The sequence below is a fragment of the Rhyacophila brunnea genome, unplaced genomic scaffold (assembly GCF_057557595.1).
Source record: "Rhyacophila brunnea isolate RB1 unplaced genomic scaffold, BYU_Rbru_1.0 scaffold_20, whole genome shotgun sequence".
Lineage (NCBI taxonomy): Eukaryota > Metazoa > Arthropoda > Insecta > Trichoptera > Rhyacophilidae > Rhyacophila > Rhyacophila brunnea.
Genome location: NW_028232860.1, coordinates 34,405,855 through 34,429,571, shown reverse-complemented (window position 1 = coordinate 34,429,571; position 23,717 = coordinate 34,405,855). Strand labels below are relative to the sequence as shown.

At 29.7% G+C, this 23,717-nt stretch overlaps 1 protein-coding gene across 3 annotated transcripts in view; it reads left to right on the top strand.

The window, feature by feature from the left end:
• Positions 1-22,583, top strand: part of LOC147071573 (synaptosomal-associated protein 25) — a 112,918-nt gene extending 90,335 nt beyond the window's left edge. For 2 of the 3 annotated variants that reach the window (XM_085948507.1, XM_085948508.1), the window contains exons 5-8: positions 8,232-8,349; positions 8,700-8,828; positions 11,458-11,602; positions 17,420-22,583. In XM_085948507.1, the coding sequence (XP_085804633.1) occupies positions 8,232-8,349; positions 8,700-8,828; positions 11,458-11,602; positions 17,420-17,482 (455 nt within the window). In that variant the 3' untranslated portion in view covers positions 17,483-22,583. The remainder of the gene's footprint in view (positions 1-8,231; positions 8,350-8,699; positions 8,829-11,457; positions 11,603-17,419) is intronic. The other variant, XM_085948506.1, reaches the window with a different exon arrangement.
• Positions 22,584-23,717: the final 1,134 nt, after the last annotated feature.

Below are 23,717 nucleotides of genomic sequence, written 5' to 3'. Positions count from 1 at the left end.
AAAATATTATCTAGTTTTTTAAAAATTATTTCACATATTATTGTCTGTCATCCTATGTGAAGTGTCACATTTAAAACTAATTACATTTTATATAAACCCTTGAAATTATGATATTTTCATCTGAAACACCCATTTCATTAAATTTCTCTCATAGCTATTTCACCCACAACCTCAATGGTATTTAACTGAATAGGCATTGTGAAATGAGCTCCATACGGAAATTTAATGTGTAAATATTATATTTTTATTTTAACATTTGGTTTTAAGTTGTCATAAGTAGGGGGAGGCGTGTTTTGGGTTGCCTGCGGTGAAAAAAAAATCCCTCATTTATTTTAGTACAATTATTTATTTTTTGTCATTAAATTTATAGTCTGTCAAAATAGTAGTAAGAGAATTTTATTTAATTTTTAATTACTGAGGGCAGGCCGGAATCACGCTATTTTTATTTTATATTTATTTTGACGCACCTTGCAATAATTTTGTTTCCATCTTGTTTCTTTCATAGCTGCTAAACGTTTCTTATTTTTTTCATAATTATTTAAATATAATTTTATTTCTCTCTATTGAACGGAATTCAGTGGAATCAAAGTGTGTAGAATGCAGGAAGTCTTATCACCGAACAAATATGTATGAAATAATCTAATACTCTAGTAATATAAAAATTACAAATTTTAAACAGAATTAAAATTATTAATATCTAATCATGTGTTGTTATCAATATATTTACCATTAACATAATAAGTTATGTCTATTGTTGTACCTTCATATTTTTGAGATATGAAACAGATTGAATGAATTTAGTTATATATATATTTTGTCGAAAAATATTTTTACCTGTGTATTAGAAATTTGAACTTTTAAGGGAATTTTGTTTTATATACAATTTACCCAACATTTTATGATATACTGCGAAATCGTCCGAAAACAATATCTACAGTCAAACTTGGTTATTACGAGGAAGATGGGACCGACTTAATTTCCTCGTTATAAGCATTACTCGTTGTATAACGTGTTTCGCGCCACGTTCTATTTAAGCATAGAACATAAAAAATCTGAAAATCATCGTAAAAATCCTTGAAACAAGCATGGCATTCATAAACTACAAAATAAGTTGTTTATTGTAATGAAGTGCTGAGCCACCGGCGCTGGTAGGTACCTACTGACTTCACATAGCTTGGATTTTTTACATGTAATTTCAACCATATGCGTGGATACTTTTTCAATGTTGTCGTCGAAAACACCAATTACGTACTTTCTGATATCCCGGCGGCATCGGTCTAGTTAACTTGCCCAGTCGGATTTTATTGCTTAGGGTCGAAAATGTTGTTTTTAAACGTGAACATTATAAAAGTGAATAAATGTACGAAGAAAATCATAAACTAAAATTTCAACGAATCTTTCCTCATTACATCCGAGATCTCGCTATTTCCGTGACCGTAATAACTAAGTTCGACTGTATATTATATTTTCAATTGGTTATAGTTATTTTGCTAATGGCAGTTTATATTATTGTCAACTAGTCATTAAATACTATTATTTAATAATTATTTATATAATGATATCTTCTTTAATTCTCATCAATCAAAAGAGTAGAATGAAAATTGAAAACGTAAAATATGAATAACTGATTGATTTTTATAAATGGTTTATTTTGACAGGTCAATAGTTTTATTTCAAAAAGTTTGCAACAGTTCCAATAACAAAAATATTCAAAAAAGGAAAACAAGAGCATAGACAATGAATATATGGATAATTCTGCATTGTTATGTTTCACTGTTGTTCAGGGAGCCAACATCAGGATTTGTTCAGTGACATTCTATTGTTTGTGTCGGTGATAAAACTTCCTGATGTTTTCTGTTATGTGTTAGAAGAGCACAATGTAGTATATAGTTGCTTTTCAGGGACTTCTCTTTCTCACTCGGATTACTCTCTACTTCAATGACTTTCCACGTCAGCAGAAATAAAACCATTTATTTATTCACTTCGAAATTATTCCAATAAAAAATCCTCTTCACTAATTCTTTTGCTCGTTGTGAAATATACTAACTACTTTATGGTTTCTTCCACTAAATGACTAAACAACAGCTTTACGTCATTCCATAATGTGAACTGTCTATTTTTAACCACTTCCTATTATTAAATTGATTGATCCAGCAAACTTATGTGAATCTATTTTATGATTATAATTATTACATATTTTATTAGCTACATTAAAATATCGTCTAAATATATTTTGAAGGCTGAAAAAATCAGTATTGCCATAATTAAAGATATCAATCATTCAGACTTCAGACAGCAAAAATGTAATTGCTTTTTTGTTACATAACGTTTTTTATTACAATATCTAGACGTTAAAACTTGACGTTATTGCAAAAAGCAGGATGTCAATTTTTATGTTCGATATGGGGACGGTTTGGATATGGGGATATTATGCGAGGAAATGCACGTGTTCCGAACGTCATTATGACAAAGACAAGACTTGTGGGGGTGGGGGATGTAACCGACCACATGCCCCATCTACCCACAAATACTGTAACGGGTGATCGGCTACACCCTCAGTCTTCATACGTCCTTCTTTTGCCGAACTAACATTTGTTCAAAACCCGCCCATTCTTTTGCATGGTATCCCCATGTCCAAACTGCCTATAGATTGAAAATCAAACCTGCGACTTTCTGCTATCTGTGGTAATGTTTAGTGGTTGTCATGTGCGCGTGGTCTTATTTACGGCTGAGTTGATAGGTATTTCAGTCTTATACAGCTGGTAATACCGGCTTTTATCAAAATTACCTCTGATATTGGTGTGTCAATTGCTATCAACCTAATTTTAACCACCCACGGTGGCCGAGTTGGTAGAGCAGCCATCTCTGAAATCGCTGGTGCAATTTGATTCAGTTCAATAAGCCGATTGATCGTCGAATTGCTGACAACCATTCCTCGGAAAAAGTCTGCTAATATAACCATTGGAATTAACTTTGATTCATATAGTAAATTTTTAATCATTGTAGAATAGAATTTTAACAATTTTAACATTAACCAAATTAGTAATCTAATTTTTCGGCCACCAATAAAGGATTACTAATAAATTGTCTTTATTTGTATAGGTAAGTATAAATTTTAATGCATTACAATTAGTTTTGTTCCGAATAGTTCTCTATAATATGTCATTAAAATGAATTATGTACATCGTTTTGATACTGCAGGATTTTATATTATGTTAAAATACGGCTGCACGGCCCAGGCGAGTGTCAATGGATTTTTTTATTGGAATAATTTTGAAATAAGATATCAAAGAAACATTCGTTCAAATCCCACGATACTTATGAATAATAATCATTTACCATAAACAATCAATAATAAATAATAACGAAACCCCACTGAAAAATATATTATCTGAAGATTGTCTATTTTAATAAACACTGAAAAAATATTACTTTAAGCCATAGATATTCATTCATAAATAAATCCATTTAAACAACAAGTTAAATAAACATATATGAAATTTCTACTACTCAATAACTAAGTATATTTTTTATGTACACACTATATAAATTAAATAGATTCGCATACATACATGATTAATAGGTCTTCTTGAATGCGTACACTTATGTAGATAAATACAGAATGCCTTCTATATCTATCATACCTGCCATCTAGGGATGTTAAAATCAAAACTTTCTCGTCCATGCACACAACATAATTACGCTATGACGTCTTAGAGATAATAATACAGAAGTCTGTCTGTATTTTGTATACAGCCAGAAAGAATACAGTAGTATCTCAAAAGTCAAAACACAACCAAGGAGGATTTTGATTTACATTAGTTTTTCTCAAATATTTTTTTTCACAAAATATAAATTGTTTGAATCGTATATTCACTCATTTTAAAATCAAATCTCTTTGTTATTTCTATGACATTTGAATTATTTATGTTCACAGTTGTTTTGGAATATATTATGTAAAATAACTAATTTAAAAAAAGTTAAATATTTGTATCCACGTCATGACAGAAATAGTGTTTTGTATTAATATGATATATTATCTGTTTTGCATAATAGTGCTGTAGTTTCAATTATTTAATTTAGTTCACTGTTCTGTGAATGGAAGAAGATAAATTGACAGAATACGTTCAGACGTCATAATTGGGAATGTTCTCTTTGAGTTTTTGACAATTAGTTGTTTTATGGTCGTTCTGAAGATGGGTTTATAGCCCGAAACAGCTGTCAACACAAGTAATTCAAATATTGTCGAATTACCAAAAAAAAAACAAATATGACGGAGGTGTACTACATAAAAGTCACGTTAATTAATACATATAAGTATCTACTATTGAACTATTGCTATCATTATTAACACAAGAATTTTGCCAAAGCTATTGATATTTTTTTACCCCAACATATGGAAATAGGTAGTATCATCATGAAACATTAAAATATGAATTTATATATCTCAAAAATTCAGCCCAACAGTGGCATAACTAAAAATACGTCACTTTTATTCTGAACCGCTTATAAAAAGAAAACAACATCAATCGCACACCAGAGACAAACAATATATCCACACGTCAGAAAACGAGTCAACCATAAATCTTTTACAGCAGTTCAATACAATATCCAACAATATTTGTCATTATGGTTTACACATAACCGAGTCGAATTCTACCCACTCATTCGTGTCTCCATTATATCTCCTCGTGAAAATTTTATACAAGAAGCACTGCACTAACTAACTCGGTTCACAAGACATGGAAATACAGTTCTTACTTATTAACGGGACTTCCTTAAAGACATGTACGTTACTGTGAAGTTGACGTTAAACTAATTAACCAAACATATCTACAGTATTCAATACTTGTATGTTAGGTTATAAAAACATATTCAAGGCAAAAAATCTAGAACTGTCCCATATATTTTATATGTGGGATAGTTCTATTTTTGATACATGACAATTCAATAGTGACATAATTCCAAGTTAAAAAATATATTTTATCACAATAATCTCTTATGTGATTTTAATATCATTCTGATGGCCAAATATAGCACCAAAAGCCGATATGGCGCAGAAAAACGAAGTTACTTTATTAATGGTGTTAACTGTCAAGTCATGGCGAAAAGACATTGTATTAATTAAAATAAAACATAATATTACATTTATTATTATACATAATTTAATAATCATCAGGACTGGTTTTGTCTACTTCAATGGTTAAGAATATCCTATTGAAGTGGACGAAACCGGTCCTAATCACTATTAAGTTATTGGAATAAGTACTAAGAAGTAATAAGAATAAGTGTTTTATTTTAATTAATTTCGTATGTGGATAAACACAGAGATTTCTATGATAAATTATATACATATTTGGATTTGGATTCCATAGAGATTTGGATTTATGATAGTCTTGTTTTAACAATATAGTTTGCTCGTTAACTTCACAGTATTGTATGTATGTAGGGTAGTTCAGTTAATATGTAATTACCGAAAATATAATACGTATACTACGATTACGATAAATACTGACAATGACCATTCAAAACACACACCTGAGTGTTTTCTTCGCTTTTCTCTTCCATAATGTTTGACGAATGTGCTGAAAATATTTCCCAACCAAGGTTTGCTGCTTTTTGTTAAATATTAATTAATTTTAATGGTGTTACATTATCGAACAAGGCTGAGTAGATTACACAGAACATTTTCATTTAGGCACTTGCGTTGTTTTAAAAACATAACACAATTTATGCCAGTTTTAAAAAAAATTAAATCTTTTTTTAAATATTTTATTCCGCTGAAACACGTGTGTTAACTACAGTTTCCAATATATTTACTATTTAGCTGGAGGTGCTCCTTCTAAAACTGTACACTTGATTAGTTTTATAGAATATTTCAGGGTTTGTTCATAAAATATTTTTACTGTCCTGGAGAATTATGCATATTGCAATTATTCAAACTTTTTATACAGTTAATCAAAATATTTGATTATAAATAATTACAAACTAAAAAAGGCATAAACAAACGTGTTTGAAATACCTATAGGTGATTATTAAGTTTGCTAGTTTGTTGTTTTATGTCAATATTAACAAATACATAGTATTATCAAGTAATGTAGATACAAAATAATCACTTACCGCGAGTTTTTTATAAATTGGGAGACGTCTGTAAATGTTGTATTCTGTTCTGCCTTATGTTCTTTAATATTTAAACAATTGCATTCCTAAAGAAAGTTAAGAATCATTATAATACTGTGAGTTAGTGAGTTTTGCTTTTTGAAAGAAATAAACACATGTACATATGATTATCTGGTATTAAAAGTAGAACTATCCCATATAATTGATGTGTATATTATTATGTTCAAAAACCGATAAGTCCACATTTGACAAAAATTGAATAAATATAACACATACATAATTCTGTCTAATTTCACGAAATTTATTATTTAAAATGATACAATAATTAAATGTTAATGTCCAATTTTATTTTTCTTGTATTTTATTACAATAAATGGTAAGTAAGTATATCGGCTAATAAAATGGACATATTCAAATTAGATAATAAAAATAAACTAATTTTAACCAGTTACGTTTGACATGCAAAAACGTCATTGTACCATAAATATTGAATTGTGGACTTGTTGGTTTTAGATAATAGACACCTTATTTAATATATGGAATATTTCTTTTGATACCAGACAACTCATATGTAAAGTAAGTATTGTTCTAAAACTGTTTCAAATTCTATAGGTACTGCATTGTACAAATTAATTAATAAAAAAAATCAGTAGAAAGAATTATTGTTTAATTAGTTACCTACTAATCATTAATTAATTTCTCAATAAATAGTTTCCATTTTGTACAGACCACAATCAATAAATTCAGTAATATTTTTAATATTCTTTAATCTGGTACCTATTATTACTTCTGTATATTTGAAAACTACAATAAAATATTAAAAACCACAAAAATTTTACTCTTAAATTTATTATTTTTTTTTGATTTTAAGCAAATGCTAAAAATAATTTAAATTCTAAACTGCATTAGTAAGTATAGCAATTTTAAATTAAGTTCTCTCGGAAGCCAATTAGAGTAAATATAAAGCTATGTTAGTATGCAAGTCTTTTTAGGTTGAATATGAGGTTAAACTATAACACTGGCCTAATCCTGCAGTGCGAATTTTGAATAAAGGCATTTATAGTTACTATTGTTGTTTTAAAAAAAATACCTAATATCTCTTGTTTGAATTGAAAATTGTGTTTGGATTATTTTAAACCGCTTTAAGAGAACATTTTAAATGGATATCAGCACACGTAAAGAACTGTAGGTTAGGCCATTGTACTACTCGTGGCCTCAATTAATCAATTTAATGCAGAATGCATACCTTTTTAATTGTAAGTATGCTGAACAAAAACTTTGAAATATAAATCTAATAATTCAAATATTATATGTCGTAATATTGAACTTGGAGGAGACTGCATTTGTGTCTGAGTATCTTATTAATATAAAAATACCAAAATATTTTTGTTATTGCAGTCTTTTTTGTATGTAAGTACTCTCTGATCTCTTTTACGCTTGATGCAATTCAATAGAATCGTCAAATATAACTGAGACTAGTGTCTCACTTTAATATGTAATATACATTCAGTCTCTTTTCTGTATAAGAAATAGTTAATTAAATTAAATACTAATAAGTAGTTTTGGAAACCCTTCTCTTCTTATAAAGAATGGATTTTTTATAAATTGAAGAGCATAATTACATTTAAGAAGCTGTTTATTCTGTATCTTTCCAGTTTGGGATAGATTTATTTATTTGGTTAGTATTTTATTTAAATAACTACCCACTCATTTTATTTACATAAAAGGTTACAGTAAGTACTTCCCAAAAAGATAATGGTCAAACTATATTAAAAATTTGGTTCTAATGGTCCCGAAATGAACCCTAAGCATGTCAGTATTTTTGATGTCACTAACTTCTTCGTTATCAATGGGAGCCACTGATACAATAAATATTGTTACTTATATAAATTTGAGGCCAATATCTTACTTATAACTTTATCTCGGAGCGAATATGGGAAAAAACATCTGCCAACGAATACTGCATGGTTATTAAAAACAGTGGCAACATATTTAAATTACTGACTGAATAAATGGAGCTGTTCTGAATATAGTGTATTGTATTCAAATTTAAAAGGACTCAATAATTAATCTATATGTCCTTGAACCCATTCGGGTGGGTCCCTAAACAGAACAACTGGACCGCATCGAGGAGGGCATGGACCAGATCAATGCCGACATGCGGGAGGCTGAGAAGAATCTCTCCGGCATGGAAAAGTGCTGCGGTATCTGCGTCCTCCCCTGTAACAAGTAAAAAACAATTCATTGTATTCCTAATTATTATATTGTAATTATTAAATTAAAACTTCTATAGCCATGTAAAATCGACTGGAAGAAAGAAATGTGAGACCAAATTGCGTTATGGAATATTATTATAAAGTATCAGGGCAGTTTAATATATAAAGGGGTTTACGATTCTTAAGTAAACGAACCTGAATAAAAATTAAGACAATTTTAAATATAGAACATAATAAAAAAAATGAAATTTATTTTCCTGTCAGATTAATGAATTGATTGTAACACAAAAGTTCGTATTTATTATGTAAATCTTTCTTTGGTACAGTTTGTAATGATTTCTTGTTGTTATTGTCACATTGCAGAAGTGCATCATTTAAAGAAGATGACGGCACGTGGAAAGGGAACGATGACGGCAAAGTGGTGAACAACCAGCCACAGAGAGTTATGGACGATCGTAACGGAATGGGACCTCAGGCGGGATATATCGGAAGGTAATTGTAACATTATTCATAAATTACTAAGGCTCTGTTACAAGTCTATTCATTTTCTACCCCAATTCTATTCATGTACCCCAATTCAAACAAAAACTGTTGTATTGAAAGAAAACTGTCATAACACATTAACCTCTAATTTTTTCTATATGCTTTGTTAATGAAAATTAACATTTATATAAAAAATAAACATAAGCAAAAGTATCGTAACTTTCCACAGATTTATAAACATATAACATTAGCTAGAAGTTATTGACAGAAAATGAGACATAATCAGAGTGACGTGAAGTGACCGTAACAATAATCACACTCGGCCCTCCTAATTGCTGTGTACTAGAAGAAATTACATGTGTACCGCGTCGATTTATAATGTTGTGGGTGCCGGGTTCGAATCCCGGTCTTGCAAATTGACATTTTGTTTTTTAATGTGTGTTTAGAGTCAGAATATGGACCTAATAGGTTGAGTAAGTGGCTAACGTTTCTCGTAAAAACAAAAATGTTTTAAAGGCCATATTCCATTGGCAGACGCACAGACCCAACCCGATCCAACGATCGACGCCAACCGTCGTCGCTAGCTATTTGCAATTACACGCAACGATTCAATCTCGTTGGTCCTTGATTTGATTGGTTAAAATAATACTAGTGTTGCTATTATTAAAAATATAGGTTGAGTGAAAACTAGATATTTCTTAGATTGGTGGCTACACTGAACGCATTCCCGCGCAATTTTACGTCAACAAAACTGAGCTGTCAGCTGTCAAACCTAGCGAGCATCAGATCTGTTAAAATTTATGCGGCCGTTTGACATTTATAGAAAGTTTGTATACTTATTGTTAATTTACATCATGAATAACTGGGCGAGCTTGAATCTCCAAACCAATTGAGTAATTCGAATATCGAAATCGAATAATCCAAAGACTAATTTATTGTAGCGAGTATGGCTATATTTCAACTGGCTCAGGCGGTCAGGACTCGCCGTAAACGAAAACACTGGGTCAAAAGTTGGCTAACTGAAGAACAGCGTGATCGCCATTGAATATGGCGGGTTTTTTACGTTCCACATTATATCTTTGGCGTGTATTTATTCGACGAGGACTGTGTCCTCGGTGATACTCCATATATATTTTTTAAGTTTTCGCCATCTTGTAGTTGTACAGTTGAAATCGACCAGTAGAATGAAAATAATGAAATGAACGACCGTTTGCATGACTCAGCCGCATATTCGGCTATTTTCGTACGCTTTCGGCAATCTTCGCTTGATAATGAAAGGATCGCACGACGGATAATAGAAAATTTCCCACTTTCGACCAGATCGCTCACGATCCTTGAAAACCATAGAGAATAGAGTTTGACAGTCGTGGCAGACGATCGGGCCAGACGCAATCTGCCAATGGAATATGGGCTTAATACAACCTCCACATATGATTTTCTTAGGATCACACATGGCAAAAAAAAAATGTACATAGTATTATCGTAAAACACTATACAAAGTAAGTATGCCAAAAAATATGGACAAACTAACATTTTAGAAAATTATTTTCAGAAATTATTCCTATAAGAAGGAGAAAACACACTTTTGTTGACTTGCCAACATTTGACAAAAATGGAAACTGCCGTTTTTGTTTTTAGATTCCTCATATGGAAATGCAAAGCCATACAAGTGATGGCTAATTTTTCAATAAAGCAAAAACAGTGAATTTCCAATACAATCTAAATTTAAAATCATTGTGTTTTCATTAAATAAATAAACAATTTTCTATGTGCTGGTTTAACGGACCATAAGATCAAATAACGTGATGATGTGTTACGTACAGTAAGTTACTTGTGCAGTTGTCTTTCTACAGTCAATAATACTCTGGATGGAAATTCAAAAAAATTGCTAAACTTAGCTTTATGGGATATGTTCATGGAAATTTGACCACAAATAGAATGCCGTATAATTCATTTATTTCCATACAAATTCTTACAATTTCCATAGTAGTTTTTGTCACAAGCCATATGTAAAATTTTATGTTGCTGGTGTTTATGACTTCTTGTTGATCTGTGGGTCTATTCTATGCTTATCGACCGCTAAAGTGATAAAGTGAAAAATATTATCAAACTTAGGGTAGGTTTGTATCAAAATATTAGCACTTATTGTAACAATTACACGAAGCCGGTTTTTATTGTTGCAATAAGTGCTATATTTTAACAGCAGCAAGATAGGTGCTGTTAAAATATAGCACTTATTGCAACAATAAAAACCGGCTTCGTGTAATTGTTACAATAAGTGCTAATATTTTGATACAAACCTACCCTAAGTTTGATACTATTTATCAATTTAGTGTTCGATAAGTATAGAATAGACCCACTGCATCAGGTAAAAAATTTCTTTCTCCAATTGATTATTCACGTAATTTTTTTATGCTTATACAGATATATTTTTACTGGCACATTGGTTTTTCCTAACAAAAATATATCGAAAATATATAATTATTATATTGAAAAAAAATCGAAATTGCGCCATATTTAAAAAAAACTGTTTTCTGGATATACTATGTAACTTATTTTTACTTTTGTAAACTCTCCAAGTGAGTTCTGCGAGTTCTTATCAGACCCAATGTCTCATGATGTGCGTCTTCTATTCCAGGATAACGAATGACGCTCGAGAAGATGAGATGGAGGATAATATGGGTCAAGTAAACACGATGATAGGAAACCTGCGCAACATGGCCATTGACATGGGATCTGAACTCGAGAACCAGAATAGACAGGTCGATCGTATCAACCGCAAGGTATGTCATCTCTATACGCGGACGTACACACACATCTACCGAGGTTTATCGCATAGAACCTCACATGGACTTCATTTTGCAATCGATTTGGGCTGTAATCATACATATTTACTGTCAACTTGCTGTTAGTACCCACCGAAATACTGACAGCAAGCGATATGCTGATGCAAACTAACTGATAAAGTGATATGTACATTCCAACCCGCGTTGACTGTAAAATACAGTCCGAATGGAGAAAGCCTTAAATAAACACATTATTTTCATCATATTGTTACCTTTCTGGTAATTTATTGTTACGATAACAAGGTTATGTTATGATGTTACAATAGCGTGTAGTGGCGGGGTAAAGCTACCTCGACCATGCGTTGGTTCACAGTCATTTCTATAGAGAAGATGCTTGGTGCTTATATGATTGCTGTGTGTTAAGAATACACTTAAATTCATCAAAGATTTAATGACGCACTGCAAAATAAATAAGACATACTGATATATCATTTTTTTGTGCATATTGTGTTAAATGCCATTATATCATATTTAAAAATATATATATATACCAGTGTGTTGTATTTATTGAACACTTGCCCTAAATTATCACTCGGAGAATTAATTATTCCACCGAGTGTTTCTTGTTCCTTGAATGTGTGCATGGCTCAACACATTGTCAATGAAAATTGTTCTAAAACGATAATTTTTGCAATCGACCACTTTGGTTTAATGTTATAAGCCGTGTATAATAAATTATTCTTTAATTTTCATTGATTATTTCAATAATATTGGCATGAGGTAACACAGAAAAACACAATTTAGTATATTTTTGTCTTACTGTGCAAATCACATAATGTCCAAATTAGGTACCAAACAAATTTCAGGCAATTCTAAAATATTTGCCAAATATTTAATTACATTTCAAAGCTATTATTATATTGGTGATAGAAAATATAAATTGAGTATCACCTGATTTTTAGTTATTGTGGCTAAAATTGGACATGTGAGGTTTTTGCAATACGAGTCAAAAAGAATCTTATAACAAGGATTCCAAATTTAAATACAGACTATTCCAAATGAAATGATTTTAATTCTTTTATAATAAACACATCTTTTTAAATCCGTTTTCAATGCTATTAAAAATATTTACACTGATTATCAACGACATGATCATAAATCTGCACATGAATAGTCATGGAAATCCATACTCTTTGTATTGGAAAATGTACCAACACTTAAGATATCTATATTATTAATTATTTTATTGAGATGTTTGGTACACTTTTCATGCAACTGGATTTTTACAACCTGTCACTTTTTGTTGAGGCTGACAAGCTTAGTGATTTGTTTTGATTCATTTGCACTTGTTTTCAAATTGAATATGAAACAATCGAATCCACTTTTTAAAATAACAGCGCTGCGACTAAACACTGATTGAAATTTAAATTTTATAACTTGTTGACGGTACATTTTCTGAAATAAAAACCTGGTGTAAAAAGCGGTGGATATATTTCGGACACAGTCGCAATGAACAAAATTTTGCAATCAATGGAAGATTTAAAAAAAAAAACAATTAGTATGAAAACACTGAAAATAAAATACAACATACTGATTCCACTTAGTTTAATAATAATCGGGACCGGTTTCGTCCAGTTCAAAATGACAATGCCGATGTTTTATTTTAACAATTAATACAATGTATTTCCACCAAGAATAATTGATGTTTGTAATATTTGTATTGCGATACTATCACCAAGGCCACACCTCAAGTTATAGTTGTTGGTTACTATTAACATCTTAATATTTATCATCATAATCTAGTCTTTCAGTTTCGTAGATTTGGATTGGTAGTAGTTGTCATCAAAATAATTTACCTTCTGTTATTTTGAAATGTGGTTGCGATTGTTTCATGAATATATTTCTATTCATTGATGTGTTTCCTTTCATTGTGTGTCATGTTTCAATGTGTCTGTCCTTTCATATTATCTTCAGCTTTGTGGTCGTTCCTTTTTCATCATCGAGTCACTCTCTCTCTCTCTCTATGTCACACCGATTGCCGCACTCTATTTTTCTTGTCTTATTAGTGGGCGCAAGAAATACTTGCAATATTTTTATACAAATCAATCTTTCCGACCCCCCACTAACCTTTCTTTTATTATATTTACTTCTTTGACGCTTAATTATTAACTATTGCAGAAAACAAATAAATATATAATTATTATTATATTACTTAAGTATACTTAGGTACTTATTTAAGTATATTATATATACAAATCATCAACAAGTCGAATAAAATTGTGTATCAATTTTCAATCACAATTGAAGGGTACTCGGCAAAAACCGTGTCCGGAAACTTGTACGTATGCAGTTCGCCGTATCACACTTCACCGTGAAATGTTGTATCAGAAATATATGGCCGTATATTAAAGACAGCCATTAACAGATAGACTGAGACAAACAGCCTCTCTGGGTCGTATAGTACTGACATAAAATTCACGCATAAATTGATTCTTAATTGATTATTAAGAATCAATTAAATCACTTAATTGAGTATAAATTGATTCTTGAAAAAATTCTTTAATTCATTAATTTTGCCAAAATCAGCTATGAAAATTGGAGACCGTATAGTATACGGTCATCTCTTTCCGATAAGAAAAGTCGCAGCTAACTGTGGCACGGTGAAATTTTTTACGTACAATTTACATGTCAACGGAAAAAACAGGCTCATTAACAAAATGATAATTGTGCAGGAGAGCAAAAAGAAGAATGAAATCGTTATTGGTTGGAAAATGAGTTTAATACACTGAACTCCCTTTTTACACGATTTTGAAATAACACGGTGCAAAGCCATTAACTCTGAATGCATGTTGGAGACCGATTTGGCCAGAATCTGTTTAAAACATAGTGAATAATTTTTGTTACGGTATCGCGTGGAACGTATCTACCGTGTAAATGGGGAGTTCAGTGTATTAAGTAAAAGAATTTATATAATGATTTCTTATTTATTTTGAAATATAATAAAAGTGTAAAAAAGTAATAAAAACATATCTTATTGACACCCGATCTGGTATCACTATGTTTTTGTGCAGTTTTATACACAATGAGGTTGTTTTTGCCTTGATTACATTTTCTTCTCCCTTCATTTATGAAGCAATGAAGCACTTCTTCAGTTGAACAAATTCGTATTTAAATCTCAAAAATGAAAAAAATGCAATGAGCCTGTTTCTGCCGTGTACCTTTCAATTTGATATTTACAAATTTATTGTTATTGAATCAAATTCCTGGTACATAAATCTAAATGAAGAACTATTTTAATTATATTATGTTCAAAGAACATTAATTAATATTGTTAGTAATTAATAATTTTTAATTAAAGACAATATTTAGTTTCTTAATTTAAATTTCGAAGAGACTTAGAAATAACAAATTCAAGTGTTAAGACTTGTGTTATTTCCTGATTAGTCGTATGCTGGTTCGAATCACCTAGCTAACTCAAATGCATTATTTTTGAATATGTGTATATATATATATATGTGGGCGTAGCCCCGAGAAGTTGAACAAAATAAAACTAATAATCAATTCTTGTTTAAAATCTCTTAAAATTTATTTTTACGAAGGAGATACCGACTGTCAGCGCAAATGTAATGGAATGATAAAATTAATATCTTGTTCCATAGAATGACAATAACAATTAATTTTATGTATGTAATACAATGTAGACAAAAAAACTGTCTCGTTAGGGTTATATTTAAATGTCAAAGAATTAAATTATTTAACATTCTTTTGCACTAAAGTATCTTTGCAAGATTTGAATAAAGATAATTAATTTATTTATGAGTGACTGGTTTTGGCATCCGTTTTGTTCATTCACTGGTTTTAATTTTGAATTTAGAAAAAAGGAACGCTCATAACACGTCTGCAGCATGCTGTTTTCAAAAATTTTCGATTCATTAGTTTTTCTTTTGACTACAAAGTACCTGATCTCTTTCTATACAGATTCTATACAAATTCTATTCTCGTGATATGAGTGTCTTTACACTGTTAACATTTTGAACATGATCGGCATAACATATTGGCGACAGCATACATGAATCACTACTTCTTTTCATTTCACTCATCCCGACCGTCAAAAACTGTCCATATAATGTGAAAAACTGTCCAAATCATCTCACAAACTGTCCAAACCATTCTCTCATACTATCCTTTGACACATTATGCAAACCAATCGAAACGGGGCATGTTTGTTTTAAAGACTAATAATAATTATCAACAGAAAAACATCACAACATAATATTATTATAAAAACAGTCAAAGATGTTTGTCCATAGTATGGGGTATTTCAATTTCGTAATTGAACCTTGACAAAATACATTGTTTCATGTTAAAATCTATCCTCGACTAAAACAATACTGAAATATATTAACGACTTACTATACTACAAACAAACAAGATTAAGTCAATTTCCCTTTTGCGTTCAACTTGTAAAACGTGGCTGTATTTGATTTGTGCATTCAAATACAGCCACGTTTTAGCATGTCTTGAACACAGTTGTGGAAATGCAATCTTTACTACATCAGATCTAGTTTATGAGTACATAACTAATTAATCAATTTCTCCATATTATTATCATTAGTAATGAAACATTGACTTTATTTCAAGATTCAAATATTGATGTAAATAGAACCAAAAATATTTTTATTTTTAAGTGGTACTTATTGTAAACACATATTATCTGGATCTAGACAAAAAAAAATTAGCAATGATACGTATATGTATTGTCACTAAATAATGAGATCAGTTTACTGCCATTGAAAAGAAATAGTTTTACCCAGTTTAAACAGTGATATCAGGGAAGTTAACATGTTTGTGGCGAATGCTGCCTACCTGAGACCATGACCTCAACGTGTTATCTCATTTTACTATAATACCCCATCCTTGTCTCTCCAGGGGAATGAGATATATTGGGTCTTTTCTGGCATTGGGATGTACCCCTTACCGTGTGCCAGATACGTCGCTCTGGCCGCAGGGCTAAAAAATCACTTGATGTAAATTTTTTAGCCTTATAACGTTTGTAACTTTCAACATATAATATGTAAAAATAAACGGGGGCTGTGCAGTTAACTTCCGTATTTCACTTCATATTTATTTAGTTCTCCCAAATGTCTCGTAACATGTGCTTGACCTTCGAGGAAAGCGGTACCGCTTCTCTATCTTCACACACGCTCTTCAAGGAGTGTTGTGGAGGAGAGGTTATCAGTATGTAACTTGTTAAAGTATAAAATCATACACATTTTAAATAAAATGATTTATGTTTTTGATTGATTGATAAGTGCTTTTTTAAATATCCTATTTTACCTCAGCGTCAAGTTTTTATATCGACCCTTACCACTAGATATGTGTTATCAGTACTTACTCAAAAATATATAATATTATGTTTCCGTTAATATGAAATCTTGTCACCAGGTACATGGCATAAATATGTTGATAATACGAAAATCTTCACAGCATTTTTATGACTTCTCTGACTGTCCTAAAAAAAATGTATTTTGAGTTATCAACGTACTGCTGTCATGCGCAGATATATTGGAGATGTTTCATTAATGCCGATGAAATATATATATCGAGAGATTTCTAAATGTCTTGTAATTACTGTGTCAGTACTGTATATGTTGTAAAAATCATCGTTGCTTTTAAATAATCTTTGAAAAACCTAGCCGCCCTATTTCTTCCGCTGTTTGCATCCTTCCCGCCCGAAACGTCACCGATGTGTCATAAAATACCCCGCTCGGCTGTCAAATGTCCAAATCCAAAATGGAATAATTGTCTCTGTAGGGAGAATCAAACGAAACGAGGATAGCCGTGGCCAACCAGCGGGCCCACGATCTCCTCAAGTAAGTCGGCAGCGGCGGAGGCCGCCGACCGCAAGTCTACCACACCAGCCAATCTCATTCAACACACCCGACCACACTGACGACAGACAACAACAAATATATTACCTTTATTATTACATCTCAACATAATATAGAAGGGCATATCTTGTATCAGAGGAGTCACAGGAAAATGGCAAATTTGTTTACCATATCATTATATTATAATATCTGTAGAATGCAATAAAACGTCAAATATATAGTTATCCTATTGTCATATTTTTCAATCTCTACAATGTTTCCTAATAGTGGGTGACTAGATATTTAAACTAATATATTGAATTCCATGTTATTTAATGAAACTAAAGAATCCTTTGTTTATCTAATTGAAATTAACGTTACGTTCACTTTTAAACAACAATAATACATGTACAAATAATTAAAATAATGAAATTAACAATTAAAAGTCTTTGAAATATATTACATAATAAGTATATTATATACCTATATATGTAAATTATATTATAACATTTTAATTCAGTTAGTGTAACAAAGGATATAATGAATCTTTTATATTGTTAATTAAAAATATTTATTGGTGTTTTATTGACTTTCATAACCATGTAAAGCTACATGTTTAAGACAGTCGACAGGTTTTTCTGCATGGTATGATACTGAAACAATTTAGTCACTGTGAATATTATTATCCTCTGATGTAAGATTGTCGTTATTGCGTATTTGTTTAATGTGTGTGAATTTAAAGCCTACGGTACGCTAAGCGCTACGATATTTTATTATATTGTGAATGTTCGTGTTATTGCAATGTGACGAGGCTGTATGTTTAAGTTTCTATTATATTGCCTTGTGAGGAGTCATCAGCCGAGTCGGTGATATAATTATTAATTATTAATGTGTTAAGTTTTCTGGCCTGTACAGCTTTAGGACAAATTGTTTTGTGTTTTTTTCTTATATTGTCATCTGTAAAGTTGGCGACATCGCTCGGACAATGCCGTAGTTTTTATCGGCCATTTTGTTTTTCTTTTCAAAACACTGTTTTTTGTTGAAATCTGGCATATTTTATATGGAAATAGATAGACAGACAGCAATGTTACTTGTCTATAAAAAAATATGATTTTTTCATGTTTGTGGAAATGACGGATACAATATATTAAACTCATTGAATCAAAATATTAATCTAATTCATTAAGTGCTTTTTTATTCTGGACAGTTTGCCATTAAAATTTTTTGGCTATTTCGTAAATATTTGTAATGTTTTTATGTCAATTTGTTACGATAAAATGTCAATTGTAACATTTGCTAATTTGGTGCTACGGACTAATGTTATGATTTATAATATCATACCTTGTCTAAATAATATTTCAAATTATTATATTTATTTTAGTCGGGCTTGTCTGAGCGACGTTTACAACTTATTGATTATAGGTCATATCAAATTAAAAATAATAATTAAATATACATTTTTATCTGATTGTTATATGCTATAAAATATAAAATAATGTTATTTTTTAGCATTCAATAATAATTGTAGATTGTGCAGATGACACCTAAAAGCTGGCAGAGTCTGGTGAATAGATAGTCGACGCTAACTTTTTTAAAGGGGAGTTTTTAGGTAGGAAGAAATTATTGTAAAAATAAAATTCTGAATGATTATTTACTCACTAAGAGATGGCGCACACTTCTTTCAAGGAATCGAGTCGATCACACTTTCCCTTAAGCGGTTGTCGGCTGTCCCGTCGATGGTTGTTTTCTCTATGGAATATAATCATTTATTATTTTATATTTCAACAGTGACTTGCCTACGAAAGAGTATGGAAATTTATAAATTCTGGATGGGTAGATTTTTATAGAAAACTTTTAAACATTTCACGAAGCTCATAATATTATTGTAGACGTCGGACGTGCATATCTTTAAAGTTTAACAATATCGTTCGGTATTTGTCGTTTCGAGTGAAGAATTTTTGAGATATCTTGGATGTAAAAAATAATTAAAAAAATAACTAGTTAATCTTTCAAATAATAGCAAGATTCTTAAAAATTTACCTCCATGACCGATAAAGCAATATTAATTCTCCATTTGAATATTGTAAAAACTTTATGGTATGCTGTAGATAATTATTATTTATTAAAAGAAAAAATATCAATTTAATAGCTTTTGTGAGACAAATTATAGAGCTATTAACTGCTTATAAAAAGTACTTTTTTTTATATCATATATTTTTTAATAGTTATCGCATAGCCAGATGCTCCTGAACGTAATACATTAATTAACGTGGCAGCATTTTAATCCAATCCGTGGATACAAATAACAGTATTTTCTTTTTTGATGGAATCGAAATATAATTTTATTACCTACATATTAAATAAATAATATATATATGCAGTGTCAAATATACCATATCGTCGTTGAATCTATAAAATTGTGAGACTCCAAAAACCGTACTTAACAGGAGAGACAAAAAACAATATGTTTTCGTATACAAATATAATGGAATTAAATCATCCATGATTTTGGAATTACATCATTTGCAAGACGGGTAGATATTAACAACGGCCACTAGATGGCATTCAAAGTCAATTTTCGATTAAAACGGGGTTACACATTTTTCTAGTTTCAACGACGAATTATTTGTTTTGTTCTGCTTCATAGCTACAATTCAACAACAAACTGTAGATTAATAAAACGTAACCTAACTCTTTCCATACTATATTTTACTGTTCATCATTTATGGTGCAACTGAGATATAATTATTTATAATAATTGTATCTTTTAAATTATTATAATAGATGTCAGTGCTGTTTATTTATTATGTTTTTTTAACATTTATAAAGGCAGGCATAACAGAATTTTATGTATTATTTAAACTTTTCTAATATTCTAAGGCTGTATCCATAATGAACATATTTATATAGCCAAGATTATGGAGTATCGTAGTTTTTTGAAACCTTTTCATGTAGCCTATTTAATTATTGTATAAACAACTACGTTTAAATAAATAAATGTCTTTAAGATTTTCATAAAATCATATATTACATAATCTCTGGATGTAAAAAATCTATGTAATAATATTATAATTTAATTAATTACATACTTTGCAACCACAAATATTTGTATGTGAATAAAGGGGAGCGTATATTAGGTATATATAATATATATTTGAAGAAACTGCGAGTACCTACTAAAACTAAAAACATATTTTATAAAATTTAAAAAAATATCGATCTAGATGGTCTCATAATTTTATGCTACAAAGCTCTATCTTAAGTGTACAACGAAATTATATTAATTTTTTTATTGATAAATTCTTTAATTTATCCCGTTTTTTAATTTTATAATTTTTAATAATTTAATTTTATATTTTCCAGCAGTTATAGTTATGAATCTCTGAACATAAATAAATCATCGCTAACATGTTTCAGTTCTTGATGAATATTAAATAGAACAGAAGAATCTATTATAGTAGTGTGAAACTAATTTCTTTGTTAATTCTACAGTTTTTAAATTTAGAACATTAACAAAGATGTTTGTTTCAGTTGTTGCAGTTTTTGATCATTCAATGATTTTTTTATTATTTATGAATGAGGCACAAACAATATTAAAAAAATATATTCACAATTACTAGTGGTTGCATAGTAGGTACTATAAAACTATTATTTAATATTTTGTGATTTCATATTCTATTCTTAATTGTCGCATAGATTTTGACAGGAGATAAAAGAAGCAGAAATACTTAATCGTAGTCATTGATAGTTATTATTGCTGCATATTACTGACTTCTCTATTCGTTGACTATGCAAATTTAAAACCCAATTCGTAACTGATTCTAGTTAAACAAAGTTTCCTAGGACATTATGATTTTATTTCTCTCTTATTAATTTTAATCTGATTATCGAGAAAAAATATCTTTGATTCGATAATACAATGCATTTGATTTTTAATGAGATATGAATCAGTCCTCAATATATATATATATTATTATTACATTCATTAGAGTTGGTGCAATTCCTATTATAATTAATAAATTAATAAACCTATATATATTTTTAATAACTTATGCATCCAAAAAAAATATTTATTACCATTAAACAACGTCCAGTTACTCGACAAACGTGCTATGTATTATTATTTATGTAAAAATATGATTATTATTTTATTAAAGTATTTTTTATTTCTTGAAATTGTTTTTTTTCTGTGCAGTCCTCTTTATTTCCTAATTTTTTCCTTCAAATATTAGTTAGATTAGTAAGCCTTTAAAATATTAATATAACATGAGCTGTCGTTTTTGTAACCGTAACCGGTTGTTCATCTGAGAAAGATGTCTCTTCCGACTGCAAATTCACATTGTTTTATTAAGTAGACATCTTTGAATGTAAAGTCGGGGGCTGCAAGCGGGTGACGAACGATCAATACAATATCTTTCTAGGATTAGCAGAAGTCAAACAAGGAATTGAAGTAAACCGAATTGTTCGCACGTATTGCTATATTTGTTGGGTTATTAGTTTTTACAAAGATGACAGTTCAGGTTTACAGTGTGGATAAAAATATATATTATGGATTTCACCATAGGAATATTTTTGTAAACAGCAGAATGTGTGAAACAATATTTAACAAATTGTTAAGTGACATAATCGTTAAGCTAGCCAATACAAGGAATAAATACAATATATGTAAATGAATATGCGAAATATTTGTATGTTATCAACATATCTTCAATACCTATTCACAATATTATTCTAATCTTAAGACTTAAGTAGTAGATGTTTATCAATAAATTCTATTTAATAAAATTAAACGGAATACCTTTTTCTGCTTTCACATAGCCCCGGAAGACCCCGCATTGTATTTTTAACTGCTAATTTATTCTATAATAAAATACAGGTATTTCATGATTTACGGTGAAATTTGTTTTGCAATAATTTTATTTAAACGCTTGAAAAAATGCATGTAAATCATAATTTTTATAAAGAAGCTATTTAACCCTACATAATAATAATATACTTACTAAGAAATATTCATTATTTTTCAATCATAAGTGCAATTTGTAAACAATAATTGATATAATCGTAACTTATGGAATACCTGTATATATTGAAAATTATTTTAACCAACATTAGATATTTTAAGTGTCAAATAGACACTATATTCTTTGTCTTTTAATCTAAATTTTAAAATTTTGTTTGGATGATCTTCAAAAGAAATAATAGTTCATATTTGTTCATAAAAAATACTATCAAATTAGTAATTATTTAAAAAATATAATTTTATTGGATGAGAATTAACATCCAATGTTTTTTTAACATAACTTGAAATTTTCACATTAGGTTACAAATATTTATTTTATTTCATAAAATAATTTAATTTTAAAAAGTAGTCTCACTTTACTTTGATAAGTGGCTCAATATTGGTGTCTTAAGTATTGTAGATTCTATACAAAAAAAAATATGTAACATCCGAGAATCATTTGATTGTTGTCCCGAAAATAATTATTGTAAAAAAATAACCCTTTGGTTATTTCATATATTATTTTAATAAATTTAGATCTTCCTGATTTTTAGTTAGAATTAATTTAGCAATTCATTTAATCAAAATATTTTTATCAATTAAATCACTCATTTGTCTTTTAAAACATTACATGGAAAATATCGTAAATAAGACAAAACACCAGCCATGTAATATTAATTTACAAAACAAATAATATACTTACGTTATATTCAATTGTTTTTAATTAACATAGAAATTGGTCCTCAGCTTAATTATATCCCAATTGGGTATGTAAAATTATAGATTAATTTGGCGTTACTGTATATTTTTCTTACATCCAACATTAAAACTCGATGTATATTTAATTTCAATAATTTCATTACCCTTTCTACTGTAAAAATATTAATTTGCTGATTTTTGTCGAAATGTAAAAAATCTGTCACTGGCTGACAGATTAAAGTCATATGTGCAAATTAAATTTGAAAAATACCTATTTATCGTGACCGAAACAAATAATATTTTTATTAAATTGTGTCTCTCCCTCTCTCGTCAGTAGAAAATGCACTGTCATTCTGACATTTGTAATTAAATAGCCAATTACTATGTCACTGTTTACACATTGATACATTATACTAAGATAGGCCATTATATACATTAAATTTCTTGGAAAGTGATTTCCAGAGATAAACCATCATTTAACTGCAAGAAAAACTGATTTTCAATAATTTAAAAATTTGAATTTTGTGTTTGTTAACATATTCAT